This window comes from Corvus cornix, chromosome 5, assembly GCF_000738735.6.
Source record: "Corvus cornix cornix isolate S_Up_H32 chromosome 5, ASM73873v5, whole genome shotgun sequence".
NCBI lineage: Eukaryota > Metazoa > Chordata > Aves > Passeriformes > Corvidae > Corvus > Corvus cornix.
In genome coordinates, this window is record NC_046335.1 from 9,258,437 (window position 1) to 9,279,507 (window position 21,071).

The 21,071-nt window shown below is 41.3% G+C and overlaps 1 protein-coding gene across 1 annotated transcript in view; it reads right to left on the reverse strand.

Annotated features, from left to right (window-relative positions):
- KIF26A (kinesin family member 26A) overlaps positions 1-21,071 on the reverse strand; it is a 101,551-nt gene that overhangs the window by 68,094 nt on the left and 12,386 nt on the right. Inside the window, 1 exon segment of the mRNA XM_039552474.1 lies at positions 335-835. Coding sequence (XP_039408408.1) covers positions 335-835 — 501 coding nt within the window.

The window sequence follows — 21,071 nt, forward strand, 5'->3', positions numbered from 1 at the left end:
TAGAGCTTCATGTGTGACAAACTTGGCCTTTTGTGTTTTTCTAAAGGGGTTACCAGGTATGTGACAGACAAATAACATCACCTGCAAATATGAAGCTAAAATAGGTGCAAAAACATCTGAAGGATCTCGCCATGTGAGATAAGAAAGAAAATTCCTTGTGACATCTGATAGAACATCATTCAAAGCTCTTTAACTCTTCAGTTCTTGAAACATGGCTTAGAATATCATTAGCTGATCTCCACTAAGATAAATATATCTCAGATTTTGCCTGTGTCTCTCTTCATGTCCACACACATGCAAACAAAACTCAAGCAGCTGAATTATCACTACTTACTAGACAAGCCTGAGGCAGGAAGCTGTTCACCCTGGAGATACTCCACATGCCCTCGAGGTACTGCTGAGCTTGGATGGTGACAGAGCTCAGGGCACCACTGAGACCGCTGGGGGCCACCGTCACTTGAACGCTGGAGTTAGGAAAACTGCCCACGCCTTGAGACCATCCAAGTCCCTTCTTCCTCTCTGCCGCAGAGAAGAGATTGGGTGACTTTCCAGGCTGCCTGCCTACCTGCCCAGCAATGAGTGGCAGGTCTCTCTGGGAAGAGACAGTGACCATCCTGGGTACCATGCTGGTCACTGCCCCGGCGCTGGGCAGGAGGTCGGGCATTTCTGGGTAGCTGGCTTGGCTGAGGGTGTGCATCATCTGAATGGCTTCCTGCTTCAGCTGATTCAAGTGAGTGGCACAAGTTTCGCATCTGCTCTCTCCTTCATTCCTGTTTTTCTGTAAATAGTCAGGCACTTGAAGCTTGTCAAAAATTAAAGCTGATAATCGTGGGTCCTAAAGAAGTGAAGAAAGGGGGAAGAGAAACCATACTCAGTTAAAACAGTGCAGAAAGAAAAAAGAAGAGGAAAAAAACAGTTCTCTGATTTGCTCTCCACTCACGGAAGTACTTTAAATCTGTTCTGGTAACTCTCAGCATTTTTCCTGCTGAATACCCTAACAGGCTCGCAGTGGATTAATAAACCATAAGTGAATTCATTTGTATTAGACCCAGCATGAAAATTATCATCAGAATTAAACAGTGGAGCTGCAGTGTATTTGATAACTGCTCATTCTTCTAATTAACTCTCCTTTGGAGACATCTAAGGTGCCCGTGTTTCCCATGCTCAGGAACAATGTTAGTTGAGATGCTGAACCTACAAATATAATAACTCTATTCAAAGGCATACCACCATCAGAAACCCAGGAAAATCAGACTTTAAAGTATTTTTAAAAATTAATGCTTGACCTGGTAAACATCTTTCTGTCCTTACCCTCAAATGATTAATCAAGTGGCATAAAAGCCAGTTTATATGGTGCTGCCCACAGGACTGTTATTTCTGATCTTTGCAATCCAGATGGTTGCAATATTCCCTTCTGCTACAGTTGCTTTGATGAGAAATAGATTTGAGCCTACAGCCATGTGTGAAGGTGTGACAGTGTGCAGACTAAGACGCTGATTTAAAAGCAACACCTATTTTGTTTCCACAGAGCAATTCCCCACCACCCCTTGGCTAGTTCATTTTAAGGCTGCTCAGACATTTTGAAACCCAGCACCGTGTTTCCACTTCACAGACAGAGCTACCTATCTCCTGAAACACACAAACACCTTCCCACCCCAGGCCTACTACTGTAAAGATCAGTCAAGAGATTAAATCCAGCCCTGTCGTAAATCTGCGATCAAGACTAACACTGGACAGTAAAACTGACCCAACTTCACACACTCTCATAGAGCTCTCTAAACAATTAAGGTTTTAATGAAATCACAGCACAGCCAAAGGTTTATTTGTATAACTATCTTAAATGAAAATATTTAATTTTCTTGTTAATAAGTAGGACACACATGGCTGGTAAATCAGCCATCCAACATATGCTGGGGATATCCCCAGATTGGCACTTGTTTTTAAAAATGTATTACTTTATGCCAAGCTGCAATTGCTCTCTAGAAAATGAATGTCCTATTAGAAAACTAATTCTGGTTTTAATTACAATGCACACCAATAAACCCCTTTAAAGAAGTCTTGGCACTGGTACTTTGGCTTTGCTCTAAATTCAGAAAGTACTAAAACACTGCTTAACTTCTGCAGCAGCAGCACAGAATTTGTCTCATGTTCAGCTGTTGGACCTATCCTGCAATAGTTCTTAATCTCTCACGAGACACAGTATAATGTTGATAGAAACCACTGTGAGTATATCTAGCATCAACAGTATTGCACAGCCAAAACCCATTAACCAAAGTTGCTCTTTCTGCAATAATGTGAATTATTGTTTATTGACTTAAAAAAAAAACTTCCCAGGCTCAGAAAAGTTACTCCTGCCACTGACTGAACAATAAATTGCATTCACATTAGTGAACCAGCATAAAAAGTGAAGTGAAAGACACTGTTTCATTTTTGTCTGTTCTCTTTATTGAAGTTTAGATCCTGCTAAAAATGCCTTTGAAGTTGCACCATTTGCTTACCCTCATGAGGAAGAAAATTCTTTCCCACCAAACCTCCCAGAAGATGGTAATACTAAATGAAGAGATATGAGTCAGGAAAAAGAAGGTAATTAATATTTTAGAAACTTTTTTCTAACCCTTCAGCAGAAAGTGCTATTGCACTTTCTAAAGTCTATAGACTTTAGAAAAAACCCACAGAGACTCAGTGCTGCAAGCACTATTTAGCCTTGGGCAAAACAAAGACCATGCAGTCTATCTCCCAAGAAAAACAAACAGCACCGTGGTGCTCAGTGCTCCTCAGAAACTTCTCCAAGGGAGAGCCCTCTGAGCAAATACTTGCTGAGGCTGACACACAGCATCTATTCAAACAGCCCCAAAACACAGCACCTTCCAGCACAGGGCGCCCTGTCTGCGGCCAGGCACATCCCTGGGCTCACTCCTTTGATCCAAGTTGGGCACGTAAGGAAGCACCTGCAGGTCCCAACTGCATGAGCCTCATCTGGCAATGTTTAAATTGCTATCAAATGTCAAAAGTTTCAAATAAGCAATTAAAGCGAATTACTAGGTGAAACAGGCTTCTCATTTAAAAGAAATTACTTCTTTTGATGTAAAGAAAATTAATGACCCCAATTCTAGCTCCATAAACACAGTTTACAGCATATGGCAGATCAGAGTCAGGCCTGTCTCGCAGTTACAAAGAAATCAAGTGAATGTCATATTAAAGGGGGGAACAAAAATAAATTAAATATATATATATATTTAGAAAATTACACAGAGCAAAGCTTATAGGCACATAGCATGCCAAATTTAAACCTCATAATTTATAGCAAAAAAAAAAAAAAAAAGGCATCTCATTACCAATGCTTATATTTTGCCAGGCATTTACAAGGAGCCTCTTAACCCACACATCCAGCCTCTGTGACCCCCAGCTTGCATTGCGGCCAATCTCCTCCAGCACTTCAGTGAGGGCCAGCTGGATAGTTAGATTACTTTTATTTTTCCACTCTGAGAGACAAAAACACCTGGCTAATGGTTGGGCGTGAAGGCCAGAGGAAACACAAGTTACTGTTAAAAACATTAACCATAACTTAGAAGTTTAGCCAGCCCCATTAAAGAGGTTTTACTGCCCAGTCACAATGCCTGGTCCTGGGGAGCCCCTGCTTCGGCAGCTCTTGCCCTAACAAGGCTGGGGTGGAAGTTACACTCTCGTGTTTAACAGAGGGAAGAAACAAAACTTGAGTGACCAAATGTGTTAGACACACACATGGGAGGGGTGAAACAGCCAAAGCCATCCTTGCTACAGCTCCACCAGCAGACAGGCAAGCCAAACAAAGGGGGTGTGCAAATCACTGAGGGGAATGGCACAAAAATTAAACATACAACACACAAGCCTCTATTCCAAACAGTGCTCCAAAACCCCTTCAGTCTGCTGTGCTACAAAGAACATGACTCTTTTGTTCCTCCACAGCATAAATAAACTATTCTGTCTTTGTCACACCTACTTTCCAAATGCTCTTCTTACCTCCTGAACAAGCAGGATAAGCAGAATACTGTGATGCTGTAACACTCACAGCTTCCCCTCTCACTACAGAAACCAAAACCCTAATTTCAGACTCAGCTTGTTAACTTTTGCATACAAATTTTAGATATTCAAACATCACAGACTGTTAGAATTGTAAAACAAATGGTGCTACTAGGAACTGAGGAGCCCAGCAGCCCCCAGCAAGGTCAGGGCATGAGATAATTACATGTTCTTATATGAGGACAAATTTTCTGAATGCTTGAATTTACCACTGCTTTTCAGCACGCAGTTCTTACAGACACAAGCCAGCCTGCCAGCTGCTGCTGGGAGATTAAACACACACATGCAAACTGCCCACATGAGAGGAGCTGGTCTGCAAGTTCAGCTGGGCAGGATGGCAAACTCAGAAAACCAGGGCTGTGCTCCCGCTAGAACACACGGCAAAAGACCCATTTCCTGCAGCACTGGAGCATTTAGCCTGAAGCCTGCCTTCAGGCTTCACCTCCGAAATCAGGAGTAGGGAAAAGGAGCACAGAATTGAAAGCACATCCAGCAACATGTAACAGAGCGAGGGCAACAGTCCCTGTAATTCAGGCTTCCGTCTCTGATGTAACACCTCAGCTCTGCTGCCTCCCCAGGAACAAGTGAGGAGCCAGCCGGGCTTCAGCTATTCGGGAACACCACGTGCTGCATGTGGGGCACACAAACAAAACCCACATCTCACAACTGTAAAATACTACATCCCCAGACCACTGCCCTTGAAACTACAGACATAACTCAAAGCAACTGGGATGTGGCCAAAGGCCAATCTCCAAAAATCCCTCCTACATCTTAGACACCAAAGTCATAGTCAGGTTTTCAAAGCATGAAACACCAAATTACCTTCCTGGACCTGAACTATTCTGAGAACTTGAAGCAGTTTGTCAGTGATAACTGCACTCAGATTATTTTGAAATTGTAGCTTAATCTGTAACTTCCCAAGTACTTAAGAGCTTGCAGTTAGATTTTCCGTTCAACTAAGAAAGAATAGAGAGCTTTTTTCCATTGCAAAAGAGAAACAAAGATACAAGCTTTGAATCTTACCTGCAGCTACTGACTTCTAACTCCCAAACTAAGCGAGAGGAGGCAGAAAAGCATCTGGATTCGCACTTAAGAAGTCCCTGAAGTAATACCCACCCATCTGTAACCTAATCCTTTCAGCGAGGAACTATGCACAGAGTGCGAACAAACGATGACGAACAAATGATGAAAAGTCAAATTGCCAACAACCGTCCTCAGTAATTACCCGCAATTTTGCCTGGCACTGGTTTCTGCAGTGCGAGTGTATCTGAAGCAGTATTCTGAACTGAATTAAATTAAAGTCTTGATATAAACATAATTTAAGAGAAAAAAGAATCATTGAATGTCACACTGAAATATATAATTAAACACAGACCGAGGTGAACAACATTTTAAAAGGATGCTTTTGGAGAAAGGAATGTACTATCCCAGTGCAAAAGAATCAATGTTAATGATTTTTTGTCTTAATTGTCCTTCCAGATCTCTGCCACACTGCTTACAAATTAGTTTTTATCTTACATGACATTGTGAAATATCCCCTAATATCTTCTATATTGACAAATACCTTGAAGGCTGATGCCTGCTTTCAACTACATAGCAGTCATTGTCAAAACAAACAAACAAAAATAAGCAAGCATTATATTCAGCAAACCCAGAGAGTGCTCAATGTAATCAAGGAAAAAAACACAATGCTAATGATTCTTTTTTAAAGAAAAGTTTCCAACTATCTGACTAATCTCAAGGGAGTGAAAATATGAGCTTTAAGTCTTCAAGTAACCCATGTTGTGAATTCATTCAGTCACTGACCTCATCTTATCAGAATATAAACAATCAAGGAAAAACAAACACATGAAGCCTTCACAAAAACAGAATTCACCTGGAGTCCCATCTCCTGAGTGTTAAGGGTATCTGGAATTTGCAGTGTTAACTTCACTGTCCTTGAAAACATCCCTCTGAACAAGCAGGAGAGCAATGCACATTTCCAAAGTGAGCAAAATGTGCAGGCATTAGAAAAAAGGTAGATACATTTTTAAGGCCAAATTCTATTTGGCCTCTCTACAGTAATGTCTCACTACCTTTAGGTGGAAGGTTAATTTAAGCCAATGGACTGTGGCCCTCCTCCCATTCTATTTGCTAGTAGGATTTCTTCAAATCTCCAATCCCATTATTCTGTTACCAGCCACAACTTGAGGTAGTGTACACAGACATATTCCCTTAACTCTACCCAGCTGAGACTCAACCCAATTTCTTTTCATCTCTGGCATCCCAAAGAGTTTGGGAAAAAAAAATCCAAGCACATTTTCTTATTAAAAAAAAAAAAAAAAAACAAACAAAAAAACCCCAGAGTATCTCTTTTAAACAGCGCCCATCCTTCTAACAAAAGCCAAGCAATACGATAAATCTGCTCAAAACCGCATGACCCCGCACTAAAAATGACTGTGCTGTGTTTAGTTATTCGGCAGCTCCACTGAACTCTATTTATTTCCATTTCCTGCCCACTTTAATGTACTTCAGTGGCCTGCAGTAAAGTTAAAGCAATAGGTGTCTGTCATAAAGATGAATAGTGCTATTGGAATGCATAATACAGTGGAAAGAGGAAATGAGAGCAATCTGGTTTATTTACATCTCAGGCTCCCATCAGCACCTCAACCCACCTCCCAATGGCTTCAGCTGCCTTTCCTGTTATCTTGCTGTATAGTCCCCTGCAATGAGTTGGCTTTTAACCTCCAAGAACCAGAGGGGATGAGCTGATCTCTCAGATTTACTTTCATGAGCTGGCAGGGTACTGGAGCAAACAGCCATGCAGTGTGTTCAGCGCAAAGAAAACAAAATAAAGGTAGTGGTTGCCATTTAAATTAATTAAAAGACACAAACAAAACAAAAGACCCCAAAGAGATCTGCTATCACCAGTAAATTTAGATCAACACACAGGAATCTGACTACTTCTGAAAACCAGTAATTACTGTTTCACAAAATATTACTTTTAATCTTCTTTCTTTACAATCTAATTAAACAGATATTTTACTTGCCTTTGGAAAATGTTTTTCTTAATTCCATCCTATTTTAACATTTGGTGTATTCTATAAACTACACATCCAAACTACTATGCAATTTTATGCTTATTTTTAATAGTGTACGACTTCATTTAAAATTGATGACTTTTAATTTGCATGTTTATTGTTGGTTTTAAGTAATCTTTTAATTTTCCCTCTTGGGTCTGTGGTTTACTATAACTTCACAATGTAAATTCAGTACTGATTTTGCTCATATGAAAACACCATCTTCCAACACTCGTCGTGTCTTTTTTAATTTCCCTCTTATTTCTTTTATAAACCTTCAGAAAAGTATTATCACTTGGAACAGCAGCAAGTACGTGTAGAAATAGTTGCATATCTATCACCACACAACACTTGGTGTCTGGAAAGCCTTTGTTTGACTACTTTCAGAAATAGACACTTAGCTGAAGTTGACTTTCAGAAATTCAGACAAAAACCTCTGATAGACATTAGACACTTTTGTTAAAAAGACAAAAAGCTTTCCATCCCTAATTATTTTTTCTTAGAATACCAGAGAATAAATTTTGGTTAGCCTATGAGCACAGTAAATCAGATTATAAAAACTCTGCCTATGAGAATCACAACTGCATAAAAAGTCACAACTTCTCCTTCCTCTTCAAAGCAAACCAAGTGCTCATGGGTTAGAACAGCTACTTGAGAAAGTGCTGTCTGATGTCCTCATTACATTGAATGCCACCAACTCCACATACAGTTTCAGTTCAGTGAGGCTGCCCAGATAACAAAGTAGCTCTAAATTTCAGCATGGGGATGAAAGTCAGAGCACAGCACCATTACACAGAAACATGCTGCCTTGTCAAAATGCCTCAGAAACACCAACTCTTAATATCATTTTATGGGAAACAAAGGCTGTTCCCGCTATTAGAATTCAGCTGACAGCCTGTGTTTCCACACTGACAAATTGCTCTGTGAGCCTGGTGAAATGGACTCCCTCACTGATGAACTCTGACCAGCAACCCAGCCCAGCCAGCCCAATGCACTGGGAGACAAATCATGCCCCAGATGAGATCTTCAGCATGTTTAAGTGATCGTAACTTCCTTTGTCCCAGTAGAACCGTGCCCATTTGTTCCAGACAGACCTTTGATGAGGGAGTTCAAGAACAGCTGGACACCAGCCACAATGAAAGCAACTCCAGCTTAGAAAGACTGAATAGGAAAAAAAAAGGTGCTTGGAACACTCCTCTGTATACAAACCCTACAACTGCTTCAGTCCAACCATCTGAATCCAATTACCAGAACGCTCAGCGGCAGAAGTTAGGGAGTGGACACATTTTCCAAATGAGCATCATTAGCATAATGTAGATTTAAAATCAACTATGGAAACCAGCGCTTGGCATTGGATCACACTCTCTTAGTGTCTCATTCACTTGCTCATTTTATCAATTATTTGGTAAATGAATACTTGAGGACCCTACAGAAATGATTTAGCCTTCACAACCAAAAGGCTGCCCATTGTGCACTCCCTTGCAAGCTACAAATTACTGCATGCAGTGCACAGTTAGCACACCATGCAGTTTTTATTATTACAAAAGTGGATTTCACTTATTCTTCATCTTAATTAAGTTCCACTGTCTCAGTTGGACTGCTTCGCCAAAAAAAAAAAAATCCTGTTGGCTGAAAAATTTTGGGGTTACATCTGAATTTAGTCAGTACTGTAGTGGGGTTGAGTTTTAACTTTTTCTCCTTGCCTGGACTTAATCAAGGAAAAAAAAAAAAAAGAAAAAAAAGCTCTAAGCCAGAATGAATAGGAAAGGAATGATGAAGAGCATCTGTAACTCCTCCACCACAAGCTGGCCACATGTCCATGCTCTGCCTGAAGAGTCTGCTTCAGTTCCTTTGCTTACTAGGTGGCACGTATGAGACACCACCTCCCTCTCCAATCTGTTCATCCCACAGCAGCTCTTTAAAGTGGATTCTTGGATGGCTTTTTTTAATACCACTCTTCAGCAGCGCAACTTCAGCAAATAAATTCACAAATCTGCCATCAGCCACCTCTTGGTCCTGTGCCTTCAGTATCTCTGGACTAGGATGGAAGTAAGGTCCGTTGCTCTCCCTCAGTTTCAGATAGGATGCCAGTGCAGAGACACAATTGATCCCATTCTGCTCACCCCAGCTCACATTAGAAAGAAAAGATACATATGCAGATCCTAAGGGATATCTGCAGGTGGAGGATATTGCCCAAAGAATCAAGTGATCCTCCTATGAAATCTCATTAGGGTGAAGTATGATCCCAACCAAATAAAACATAGGTGGAGACAAACCATTTGAGGATGGTCTGTCTACAGGAAAAACAGCAGTTTAAAAACCAAGAATGTTGTTTAAAAAACAGGAATACTGTAGGAAGTTAAAGGATTTTGGTATATTTAGTGTAGACAAGTGAAAACTAATCAGAGTCCTCTAGTACAAAAAGTGGTTACAAAGAGACTGGTGACAAATTACTTTCCATATCCACTTGGGTAAGGAAAATAGGAAATCATTCTACTTTTAAGCAAAGGTGACTCAAGAAAAACTATCAAAGGTGAGTGATTATTGGCAATTGCTACAAAATGGTGTTGAGAAATCTTGTTGAGAATTTCTGAAGAGCAGGTGAAAAACATCCATGGAAGGCGATCAAGAGATAGATGGCCCCATTTCAATGGAGGAAGCTGGACTACTTTTCAATGGTCTGAAGATCATTCCCCAGCCCTATGATACTAGTTTTGGAAAGATGAGTAACACATCTGTACACAGACTTGTTGCTTGGGTCAAAGTGCCACAGACTTCAAAATACTGCTCAACTTAGATGACTATTAGTTACTGTTGGGTTATTTTTAGTAACACTATCTTGCTCACAAGCAAGTTTTCCAACCTGCATAATCATTATATTAATTTCATACCTCCTGTCCTAGTTGTGACCCTCTATACACTTTGAAAAATTCTTGTGTCAAATACAACCCATCATCACCACACCCAAAACTTTATCATTAATTATGCTACATATTATATCCCACTTTCAACCTTCCCTTACCAAGTACAAAATTGCTACATTTCATTCCCTGCAAGTTCAGGGACCAGATTTAGGAATCAAAATGAGATGCCTAAATTAGACGGTGCAAGTCAAGCTACTCCTGTCTGTCCATCTCAAAGGACATCAGTGACAAATGGTGTCCCTCAGGGTCCATACTGGGATCAGTGTTATTTAACACCGTCAATAATGCCATAGATGAAGGGATCGAGTGCAGCCTCAGCAGATCTGCAGATGACACCAAGCTGAGTGGTGTAGTTGACACACCTGAAGGATGGGATGTCATCCAGAGGGACCTGGACAAGCTTGATTCCATGGGAATCTCATGAGGTTTAACAAGACCAAGTGCTGGTGCTGCACCTGGGTGAGGACAACCCCCAATATCAATCCAGGCTGGGGATGAATGGATTGAGATTGGGTAAGAATTGCCCTTATAAGCCCAACAAACCACACTCATGTGACTGGGATGACACCAACAGTCTGATGATCAATACCCACCTGTAACCCTTTTGTTAAGAAGTGGTCCTGTGAAAACTGCAAGCTCTGCAACCTCTCACCATCCAAAGGACTGGTGTGATCAAAGAGGAGCAGCTCCCTTTGCCTAAGGTCTGTCTTCTACAAACATAAATCCATGGGGCTACACCCACAGGCAGACAAAAACCCACTCTGCCCATGCTCAAAGCATCTCAAAAGCCATGCCAATAGGGTTTTTTAACTCTGCTAAGGCACAGGATACAAACATATTAAACCCATGGGCAAAGTTAGCTTGTATCTGCCTATAACACACGCACATGTAGACACAGATGACGGGCAAAAATACCTCTGTAAACCCTTTCAGGCTCCACACACACACACACACACAAAACAAGCCTTGTCTCCCGAGACACAGAAGCAATCAAATACCTGGCAACAACTTTCAAAACCCTTCAAGCCAGATTCTATTAAAACCAGCAACTAAGAGATGAAAGGCACTAGCTCATCCTACCAGTCACACTTAATAAGGCTCTTAAACATTTACTGTAGCTAACGTTACCTCTACAGAAATTCCACAACCGTAGACAATGCCTAACATCATAGATACATTTATGTTTCCGTTCAGTTGAAGGTACTACATAAAAGGATGGCTTTATTTTCATTTGTGTTCTGGGATCTTGCAAAAGAAGCTGCCTCATCACCTGCTGGAAAAGGCCAAGTACAGAGGAAGAAAGGGTTCTTTTAAGAATAGAAATTACAGCCCCAGAGTGAGACTTGGGCCCAAAAGAAATCCATGGCAACATTCATACTGAATGCAAAGTCATTGCATCCCCCTCTAAATTGAAGCATCCCTGTTTCTAATTTCAAATTAGCAATGAACTCTTTCACCAACCTGCCTCTCCATTTCATAAAATGCCCATGAAATGCATGTTTGCAGTTGTTGGGTGATGACTTAAGTTACATCTCAGTGTGAAAATTTCCCCATTCTTTTTAAAACAAGGTTTTGTGGCAATAACATATGTGTCAAATTTGCAGTGAATCATTAAAAAAAAAAATACCTGCCACCCAAGTTGCCTTTATTATCATTACAGATGTAAATACACATTTAAAACCAGTTGTGTAATCATGCCTTGCTAACATCCTTATAAAATCTGACAGCTTGTCAAATAGTCCCCATGGTGGACAGCACTGAAGCAGTTCTACAGATCATTAGAGTTAAAGGGCAGTGAAGATAACTACCTTGTCCCACCTCCTGCACATCACAGCTCTGATAATTTCAACCATGAGAAGAAGTGACCCTGACAGGCTTCTTTAATGAAAGTAGATGCTTTAATATTTTAAGAAACATTCAATTTTATTTAAGCCCATGTGTCTTCCAAACCTACAGTATTTCTGAATAAAAGTATGTTTTTAAAGTAGACAGTATATGAATAAAAAACACAATCAAGCATGTAGGAACAGCAATTGAGGCTATAAACCCAGAGCTGACACACACTGCTATTTGCTCCTTTGACACTTTATATCAGCAGGGCCAGAAACTCTGCTCCCAATGGTCAACTTGAAAAATCCAAGTGGTCGATTCCAGGACTCTCAGCACCATTCCAGGCACTGACTGTGTACTGTTAATATTTGATGCACACTTGCAGCTCCAGTCTCAGAGAAAGCCATTATGCAGGATATGCTAAAAGATGTGTGTTTTACTTCACATGACCAATGCTGTGATTCACAGGGAAAACCTGCACAGAAGGCACAGACTGGGATGTTACTGCTCCAAGCTCCATCAGCAAACAGTCACTGAAATAAATTAACATCAGCATCTCATGGAAGTCCCTGTATGAGAAAGTTAGGCAAAATTTATTCAAGACTGCAGTCTCTGGAGCAGTTAATCAGAATCAAAGGTAAGCCAAAAAATAAATAAATGAAAATGGGACCAGCTAGAATAACAAAGCAGCACGGCCAAGGCAGCAGCCACGTGACAGCCAGAGGCATCTCCAGAGCGGTCAAAACAACTGTCCACAGATCTTGCCAATGAGCCAGATGCTGCTGCTGGAAGAAGGGTAGTGTTGATATAAACTCAGAGATACAAGATGCTTAACACCAAGAGCAATCAATCTTCATGGTTCCCACATGGCTGCCAAGCTTCGCTATTATGCCACAAAGAGATGAAAACAAACTTCATAAAACACATGTAGATCCTACATGACAAATTCCCTCCACCCTCCCCTTACTATTCAGAAACAAACCCACAACTTGGGTGTAGCTGTAAATGACCTGATTCTTTTCCTGAGTTAACAACAGAATCAGGAAAGAATATCGTTGGCTAAACAGTGCACTGTACACACCCTGCCAGAAAACCAATGAACTTATCATACTGTATAGGAAATTCCTACCTTCCACATCAATTAGTGACCCAAGAGTGATTGATTTTATAATCCCAAACTTGATTTATAAAGTGACTTCCTCTGGGGCCAATTTTCCATTACCCAGCATGTGGAAAATTGCATATGATCAGTGCACTATGAAAACCAAGGAAAAATAAGCGCTATTTAAACCCCAATTCTACCATGCCTCCACATTCTTGCTTTCCTAAGGGAGATGCACTTTTGACAGTTACTTCCTTTCCCTGCCCCAACATCCTATCTGCACCACACACCAGCTGGGCACTCAATCAAAACAGAAACAACAACAGGAACTAGCAGCTATTCATTACAATAGGATCAAAACATTTCTAGGCACTAGTGCTTTGCCAAGTTACCGTCCTTGAAGACCTGCCACAATCCTCTTCTTTCCTCCCATCACAGACACCATCACTGAAAGTGGCCCCACTTCAACCTGAAGCACCACGTGTTGAAGATCAGTTTTCTAATCAGAAGCCACATCTCACTCAGAACTGCAGGAGGCAATGGAACTGGGCAGCCGAAAGGTGAGGAAATTAACTGGCCAACAACACAGGCCGATGTTTATCCTTTATTCCAATCAAGCTAACATTAGATCCAGTCTATAAAACATGGGTTGCAGTGCACACTAACTGCCAGGGTAATCACAGAAACAGCACCACAATATGATTACTGGGTGCTAATTATATCTTATAAAGAGCTAAAGACAATCAAGTACATGTAATAAAGATGTATGTGCAGTTTTTCACTGACCTGAAACAGCTTCCTGCATTAGTAGGTTAACATTACTGCAGGAACAAAGCAAACAGTTACATCTACATGACAAAATACATGAAACACAAGAGCCAGATGTTGGGTCCTTTCATCCAGGAAGCAGTTATTTAATTCCTGGGAAAAGATGATCTCTCTCATTCTTTCATCAATACATGATATATCTCTTAACAGAACCAATCCTGGCTCCTTGGCCTGCTCTGGGTACAAATCTGCAGGACTGCACAGGGTCATGAACCAAGGGTCTGCTTTTCCCACTGTGCTATTGCTTCTGGGCAGTGAACACAGAGCCATCCTCAATCTGTATCTGTATCTCCCCATTCATGCACAACAGCACAGACCCCAAGGAGGCTGTCAAGAAAGACTGTTCTTCCCCTCACACCTCTCCAGGAAGGCCAGTTCTCCATGGGTAAGTACAAAAGAGAATGCCAAGGAGATGCCCACACTCTCCACCACAGGTGCTGACCTCCAGATCCCAGAGACAAAGGGTCCCCTGGCCACCAACTAAGGGCTCCCTGCTCCAAGCACCACCAAGAACTGCTGACCTTTGTCAAGTCATTTTGGCCACGCCCTCCTCACCTACTGTCCATCCTCCCAGATAACAACACTCATCTCTTAACGGATGGACAGTCAACAGCCACCATTAGCAGCCACCCAAGGATCACAGAATGCATGATTACACAGGACCCTACACCACAAGCAATTCAGCAGTTTTGCTAACCACACTACAAACAACATAACTGAAAAAGCACATCCCTCTGAAAAAGCACATCCCTTACTCCAAGGCTGTCACTGCATAAACCAGCCAGCCTCAGCCTGAGAATACCACGTGTAAGGCACATTCCTCAACAAGGTACAACAGATAGTAGCACTTAATAAACACAGCCATTAACTAGGAAACATCCCTGCAGCAATTAAAAGTTTGCAAAGTACTACAACGTACACCTGGTTATTGCTCTGACATCTGCTTAGGTTTTCTGTGTAAGTTGGACCAAACAGGAAAATAATTGAGTTTATGGGCATTTCATGACAAAAATGACAACAAGGTACTGTTAATTGTTCATGAAAAATGGCATAAAAACTCAAATGAAGCACATGTAATGTTTGAAATGCTTAAAAGTTACCACATTTTATAACAAACTATATATGACCAAATGTTGTTTCCCCTATTAAAGAATAAAATTATTCTAAACTAAGGATTTCATCATAAAATGAGAAGAAATTCACAGTCTGAGCAATTGCAGTTGTGCTGAGCACATTTTAAGACATATGGCAACTTTATAATGGTCATTGGGGATGAAGAGCTAAAATTCTGTTGCAGATTTTGAATTTAAGACATTTCACATAAAATTGCATATCTCAGGAAACAAATAAATTGTTAAGTGTGCATCCTCATAATGTTACAGACGGTATTTGGCATATGCAAACATGACTACCTCAAAATATGAATGCTATTTTCAGTACAATTACCCAATTGCTTTAGAAAGGCTCCAAATAAGTTTCTAAAAAACTGTGTGAAGGCATCATTAAAAGAAAACAAATGTAACAAGATCTGCCTTAACTTTATACAGAATTACTGCAACATTACTCAGCTACAATACGTTATCCAGTGTTCTTAAGTCAATGCCCCAATTACTATTGTAAGTCTGTCATTTAAATAGTTCCTTCCTGTTTAAAATGTAGAGAGCCAAATGCATTTTCCCACCACTAGGTATTGTGTAAGACTCCCTTCTCTTCCAGCAAGCTGGCTGAAGATGGATGAGCTTCCAAACTGATATCATTTTTAATTACGTGTTTTTCTCTCATTACTAATTTCCTAAACAGGTCTCTAATCTCGCTGAATCTCTAAGCTCGCTGAAATCTCTGAGCGCAGTAGGTGTATCCACATACATCATGCTCTAGAAAATTAAAATGAGAGAATGATCAGGACTGCCATCACAACATAACCTGAAACAAGCAAGATACATGAGAGGTGATACATACTCATAAGACTCTGATCTCAAGTGTTTCTGGAAAGCAGTAGCAACTGCATGGTTTCCATCCTTCCTGTGGGCTCACCTGGAGCCAGTAACACAGTGGGGTCTAGGAGAGGGAGATGCTTCAAGCAACCTCCCTCTTTGCACTTTTCACCAGGCATTTGCAAGCCTGTGATGCCAAATGCATATCCACCCCTTCACTCCCTTCCCCTAAACACTCCACCAATAAGCACTGTGTGCGTAATGGAGCCCCGATCAGCTGCTCCTCTACAGGAGATAAGCACAGGTATCCCAGTTCCCTCCTGCCGCCGGGGCTCCAACAGCTCCCTCCACCTAGGCCAAGGTCTCCTAGGGGCAGCCTTCTCCAGGAGCACAGCAGAGCAGGAAGGGTTGGAGGCAGACACACCCACCAGACAGGGAGGGAGGCACATGCCCACGCAGGCCCCACAAACCAGAAGGGGTCACACCCCCGGCAGCTGCTGCTGCATCAGATGCTCTCTTGGCAGGAACTGGGACTATGTATAGACCCGTCAGATTAGGTCAACCAAGTGCCAGCCAGTTATTCCCATGGGATCCCTCTCATTCCTCAGATACCTCTCACTACCTGAAAGGCATTGCACAGCTGAACAGAGTTGCAGCATTCTTTAACCACTAAACCAGCAGGGCAAAACCACAGCTTTTCAGGGGGGAAAAAGGCAAAAGAAAACAAAAAAGGGTAACTGTCACGGGGCTTTCTTCCCAGCTAAACACTTCACACACCAAATTCCTAAGGGAGTGATGCTTTCAGCACATCAGCTGCCCTCTCATCAACTGACACTTCCCAAACAAAGGTGGAAAATACTAGAACTGTTGGAGTGGCTGACATTTAAGCAATCAAATAAAGCAAAACCAGATAAACCACAAGCATTTAAATAAGCTTTTATCTTCTAAGTAGTCTTAAAACACGTCACAAGTATGATTCTGCCTACTCACTCAAAGAAAAGGGATCTCTGCTGCTTCTTAGTCAAAAAGATGAAGGTAGAGGTGGATTAGAAACACGGCTGAAGAGCACACACCAGATTAAACCACTAAAACCAGTGCATGTGTAAGGAGCACCAACACCAGGGCCCTGGTACATATGCATGCAAGTCACCAGTCTGTAATCACAGGCTGATCAAAATGCATGTGCTAAATGGGATAAGCTTATCTAAAAATGTAATGCCAGCTGAACTGCCCTGGGTCCCTAGGGAGGTCTGCAACACAGACAGTGTGAGCGGGCTGGAGTTCAGATGTTTCACTGTATTCACACATGCTGCTGTGGAAGCTGGATGATGGAAAAACTACACAATTTCACATTTTCTTCTCAAAAAAGCAGTCCACAAAATTTCATCCTGTTTTTCTACTTACTACCCATCTACTGACCAGGATCAAATCCAGCCTTAACTTCCTCAAGAACTTGATGAAGAAATTCCCACAAGAACCCTTGAAAACAAACACTTCTACTAAATTTCACTCATTCAGCAGACAAAAGGAAAAGCTGGCGGATGCTCCCATCTTCTCCTTCCCACTGCATCTTGGGAGGACCATGAAGAGGACACCTACAGACCCAAGACTCCACCAGACCTTTGCTGTGCACCACCCACCCTTGACTGGAAGCAGCGCCCACATGAACTGCACAACACAACCCTCAGCCTCAGGTGGGAATTCACTGACTACCAAGGGCAGGAAGAGCCTTTCATGTGACTCTGCCAGGTTATGACTGGGGTCCTAGCCCTTTTTAATCCTCATTAACATTTGCTGACACCTCCTTTGCAACCAGAGGGACAGGTTCTTTACAAGAAGCTGTTTCACCTTCCCCAGTTAATGCCTTAATCCACAGATGGAAGCAGGTCAGATTATCTACACTTATCAAAGACAACATTATGCTTCATAAGCTATTTTTCTGCTTCAGTAAGGAATAAGCACATTTTATTTCTTACTGTGTTTACCCATTACCTCACCAAGACACATTATTGTTAGTCTTTCTGAGGCTCCCCTAGAACAGGAACGCATAAAACAGGATTTCCTCCAGCACTGCACACCTACTTACTCCAGAGTCATTAATGACATAGGACTGAATTGAACAAAGACTTAACATCAAATGAGCATTCAAAACAGCTGGGAACAAAAATATATCTGCCTGGAACACTGCATCTGTGTTTTGTCTTTTGAAAAATGTCAATGAGGCAAAAATTCGCTTTCAAGACCACTTTTACAGGAATGTTTTCATGGAAAAAAAAGGATTTTGCTAAACAGTTGCATGTGGCACATGTATCCCAGCAGGCTCCAAATTAAGTTTATAGCAGTTTTTACATATAAATCTGCAAATCAGGTTGTCCTTTTTCTGGAGATCAGATGTAACTTAACTGCTGTCAAAAGGAATTCTGCAGAAAAGATCCAAGAGCTGCACAAGAATCCTCCAAAAACCCAAATCCAAATTGTCTTCCATGTGATAACAAGCAATAGCTGAAATACTCAAGGGTAGGTAACTATCCTCAGAATTCAACTCTGAGATTTTTAAAATACCTCTAACCAATACTTTAAGGAAAACTTATAGATCTATACATGTAAGAAAAATACAAGTGATACTGTACCAGGATTGGTAGAAATTAAGGATACTGCTTGGGTTCAGTGTTTAGCATCCAAAATAACCTTGGCAATCTCTTAAAGACCTCAGTATGGTTGGTGCACACAAAAGCAGTGGCAGCCAGCAGGCTGGGAGGCAATGGCAGGGATGCATGAGGAGACACACTGTGGGCTCTGTGTAATGCTATCAAGCTCCCACCTGCCCCAGGACATTTCCTACCTCTACCTACAAACAGCGATTCTCCAACTGCTAAGTAAACAGTCTTTGAAGATAACAAAGCTTATTCTAATCTCTCACTGATGACACTCCTGTTTTGTTCTCATCTGAGCTACTCTGTAAAATCAGGATTACCTTAACTCTTTGTTGTTGCACAGTCTTCAGGAATCCTGCTCAGGTACAGAGAGAAATATGTTTTTCACTCAGTGGATCTATGTTTTTTCTTGCTGAATAACCACAGACATTTTTCAGCTCACTTCTTTAGCAGCAGGTGGACCATTTCTTACCATTATGCTTAGTGAGACAGCTTTCCCAAAGAAAGCACAAGTACAGCCTCTCGGAAGGACAGAATGCCATGGACTATTTTCCCACACTAGCAAACAGGACTGTTGCTCCAGTGGCAAAATCTCCAAAAAATCAGATTGAGCCTGGACCAGCGTGGTGTGATTCTCAGGGTGTTCCTGTCCAGGGCCAGGAGCTGGACTTGTGGGTCCCTTCCAACTCAGGATATTCTATGATTCTACCAAGAGAAATTAAAATAGAAACTATAAAAAGAAAACAATAAAGTAGAGACTTCCAATGAATCACCTCAGAGGACAATGCCTTTGTGTTCTCACTTGTGTTCACTTCACTGCAGTTCTTTAACTATCTACTCCACACTTCTCACTGCACCCAATCCTCCAAGAGCCAAACCCTCCCACAGGAATAAAACACTCAGTGAAGAACTCAGGGTGAGTCAGGAAAGCCAACCCTGCACGCAACACATCTTTCATGTCATCAAAAGACTAGGCAGTAAGAAGCTGAAACCCAACTAAATTCTTATAGCACAAACAGAGCGATTTTGCTTTTGAGCTGCATGTGCTTATGAGCAGCCATGATCAGAATAATAAAAGAACACACAGCAGAAATCTGAGAAGAGGAGCTCAAGCTGTGCCTGAATATTCATACTCCCTGTCAGTCCCAAAAGCAAATTTCTTTTGGAAAGCCTGAAAATTGTCAGCCAGGGCTGTTTGCCTCTTCAATAAGCTGTATAATAGTTATAACAAACAGATCCTGGCACTATTTCCACACATATAGACATAAACAGGTAATTATGTTCCCACTGAAGAGAAAATGAAGAGGATGTGCTGGAGAAAAGTGGTAATGATACCAACACAGAGAGATGGATTTGGAATACAGACATTGACCAGTTGTGCAGCCTGGCTTCCTCTGCAATTCACCCATGTAAATCAACTGAAACTGCACAGAGCCAACAGGCTTCATTTTCCACCTGTTAACACAGGTTATTGATTCCACTGATAATAGAAGAACCACGATGCAAACTGCCATGAAATGAAAATCCAGTGTCGCCTGCAACTGGAGACAGAAGTACGGAGATGTACATTCAGGATGACATATTGCTGAAAATACTCTTCCCTAAACCCAGCCATGGCTCCCCAAAGGGCTGTTACCAAAGACATGACTACTTCCCACTGCCAAACTGCCCTCAGGGAGTCAGTAAGGCTGAGCCAGGGTGTTGCTCCTCACGATCAACTGAGCAAGTGCTGAGCACAAAGTCCACCTTCCACACAAAAATGAGAGAAACCCCTTCACAGCCTGTGTTTCACAATGTGTCAGCATGAGAAACTCTCTCACTCACACAAACGTTCTAATCATTTAGCTCTCTGTGAAAGTCTCAGATTTTAAACTTGAATAACAAGTAACTTCACCAGGGGTCAGTCAAGCAGCAGTAAGACTGCACGAGGTGGCAGGTTAAAGCATCTCATGTGTACAAGAGTACAAGTATGAAATTCAGAAAGGGCCCCCAGGGATCCCAATGCAAGACATGAAGATGTAATTAAAAACCATAAATCCATCAAATGAAAAATATGTAAACTTAACATATTAACTCATATATTTTTCTTCCTTGAACACATTTGTCTTACTCTACACTACTTTGGAGCCTACAAATAAAAAATTAACAATATCAGAAGAAGTATTTCTTAGTATGTGAAAAGTGAGTATCAATAATAAATGCTTTTTACTTTATTCTTATAGGTAATTGCTGAAAGAAGCTATCTCAGCAGACTGATGAGATTCTGTGCATATTATGAATTATTACAACTGTATCTCCTCTTTACAAAATCCACAAAAGGACAATATCTTACAGTGTTTCGATGCCACTCAATCATCCACGCAACATTACCCTTGTGAGAGCTTGTTGGAGGAATGTCAAATGTATTTGCCTGCCTTTGCAGCAAAATCTTCAGAGAAAGACAAACAAATAGTTCACAGCTTGCAGTTATACAAGTTACACTAACACCTGAACATTTTGACTGCAAATTCTGGGTTTAACTTTGTATTTCAAGCTACAGGCAAAACAGTTATAGGCCAAATCCTGCCCCATGTCTCACCCACAGCATAGTTTTCAAGATAGCTTACAAACACTCTGCAGTACCTGTATTAAAGATCATATTACATCTAAGGCACATCTTCTAAAAAAGGGTATTTGGGACA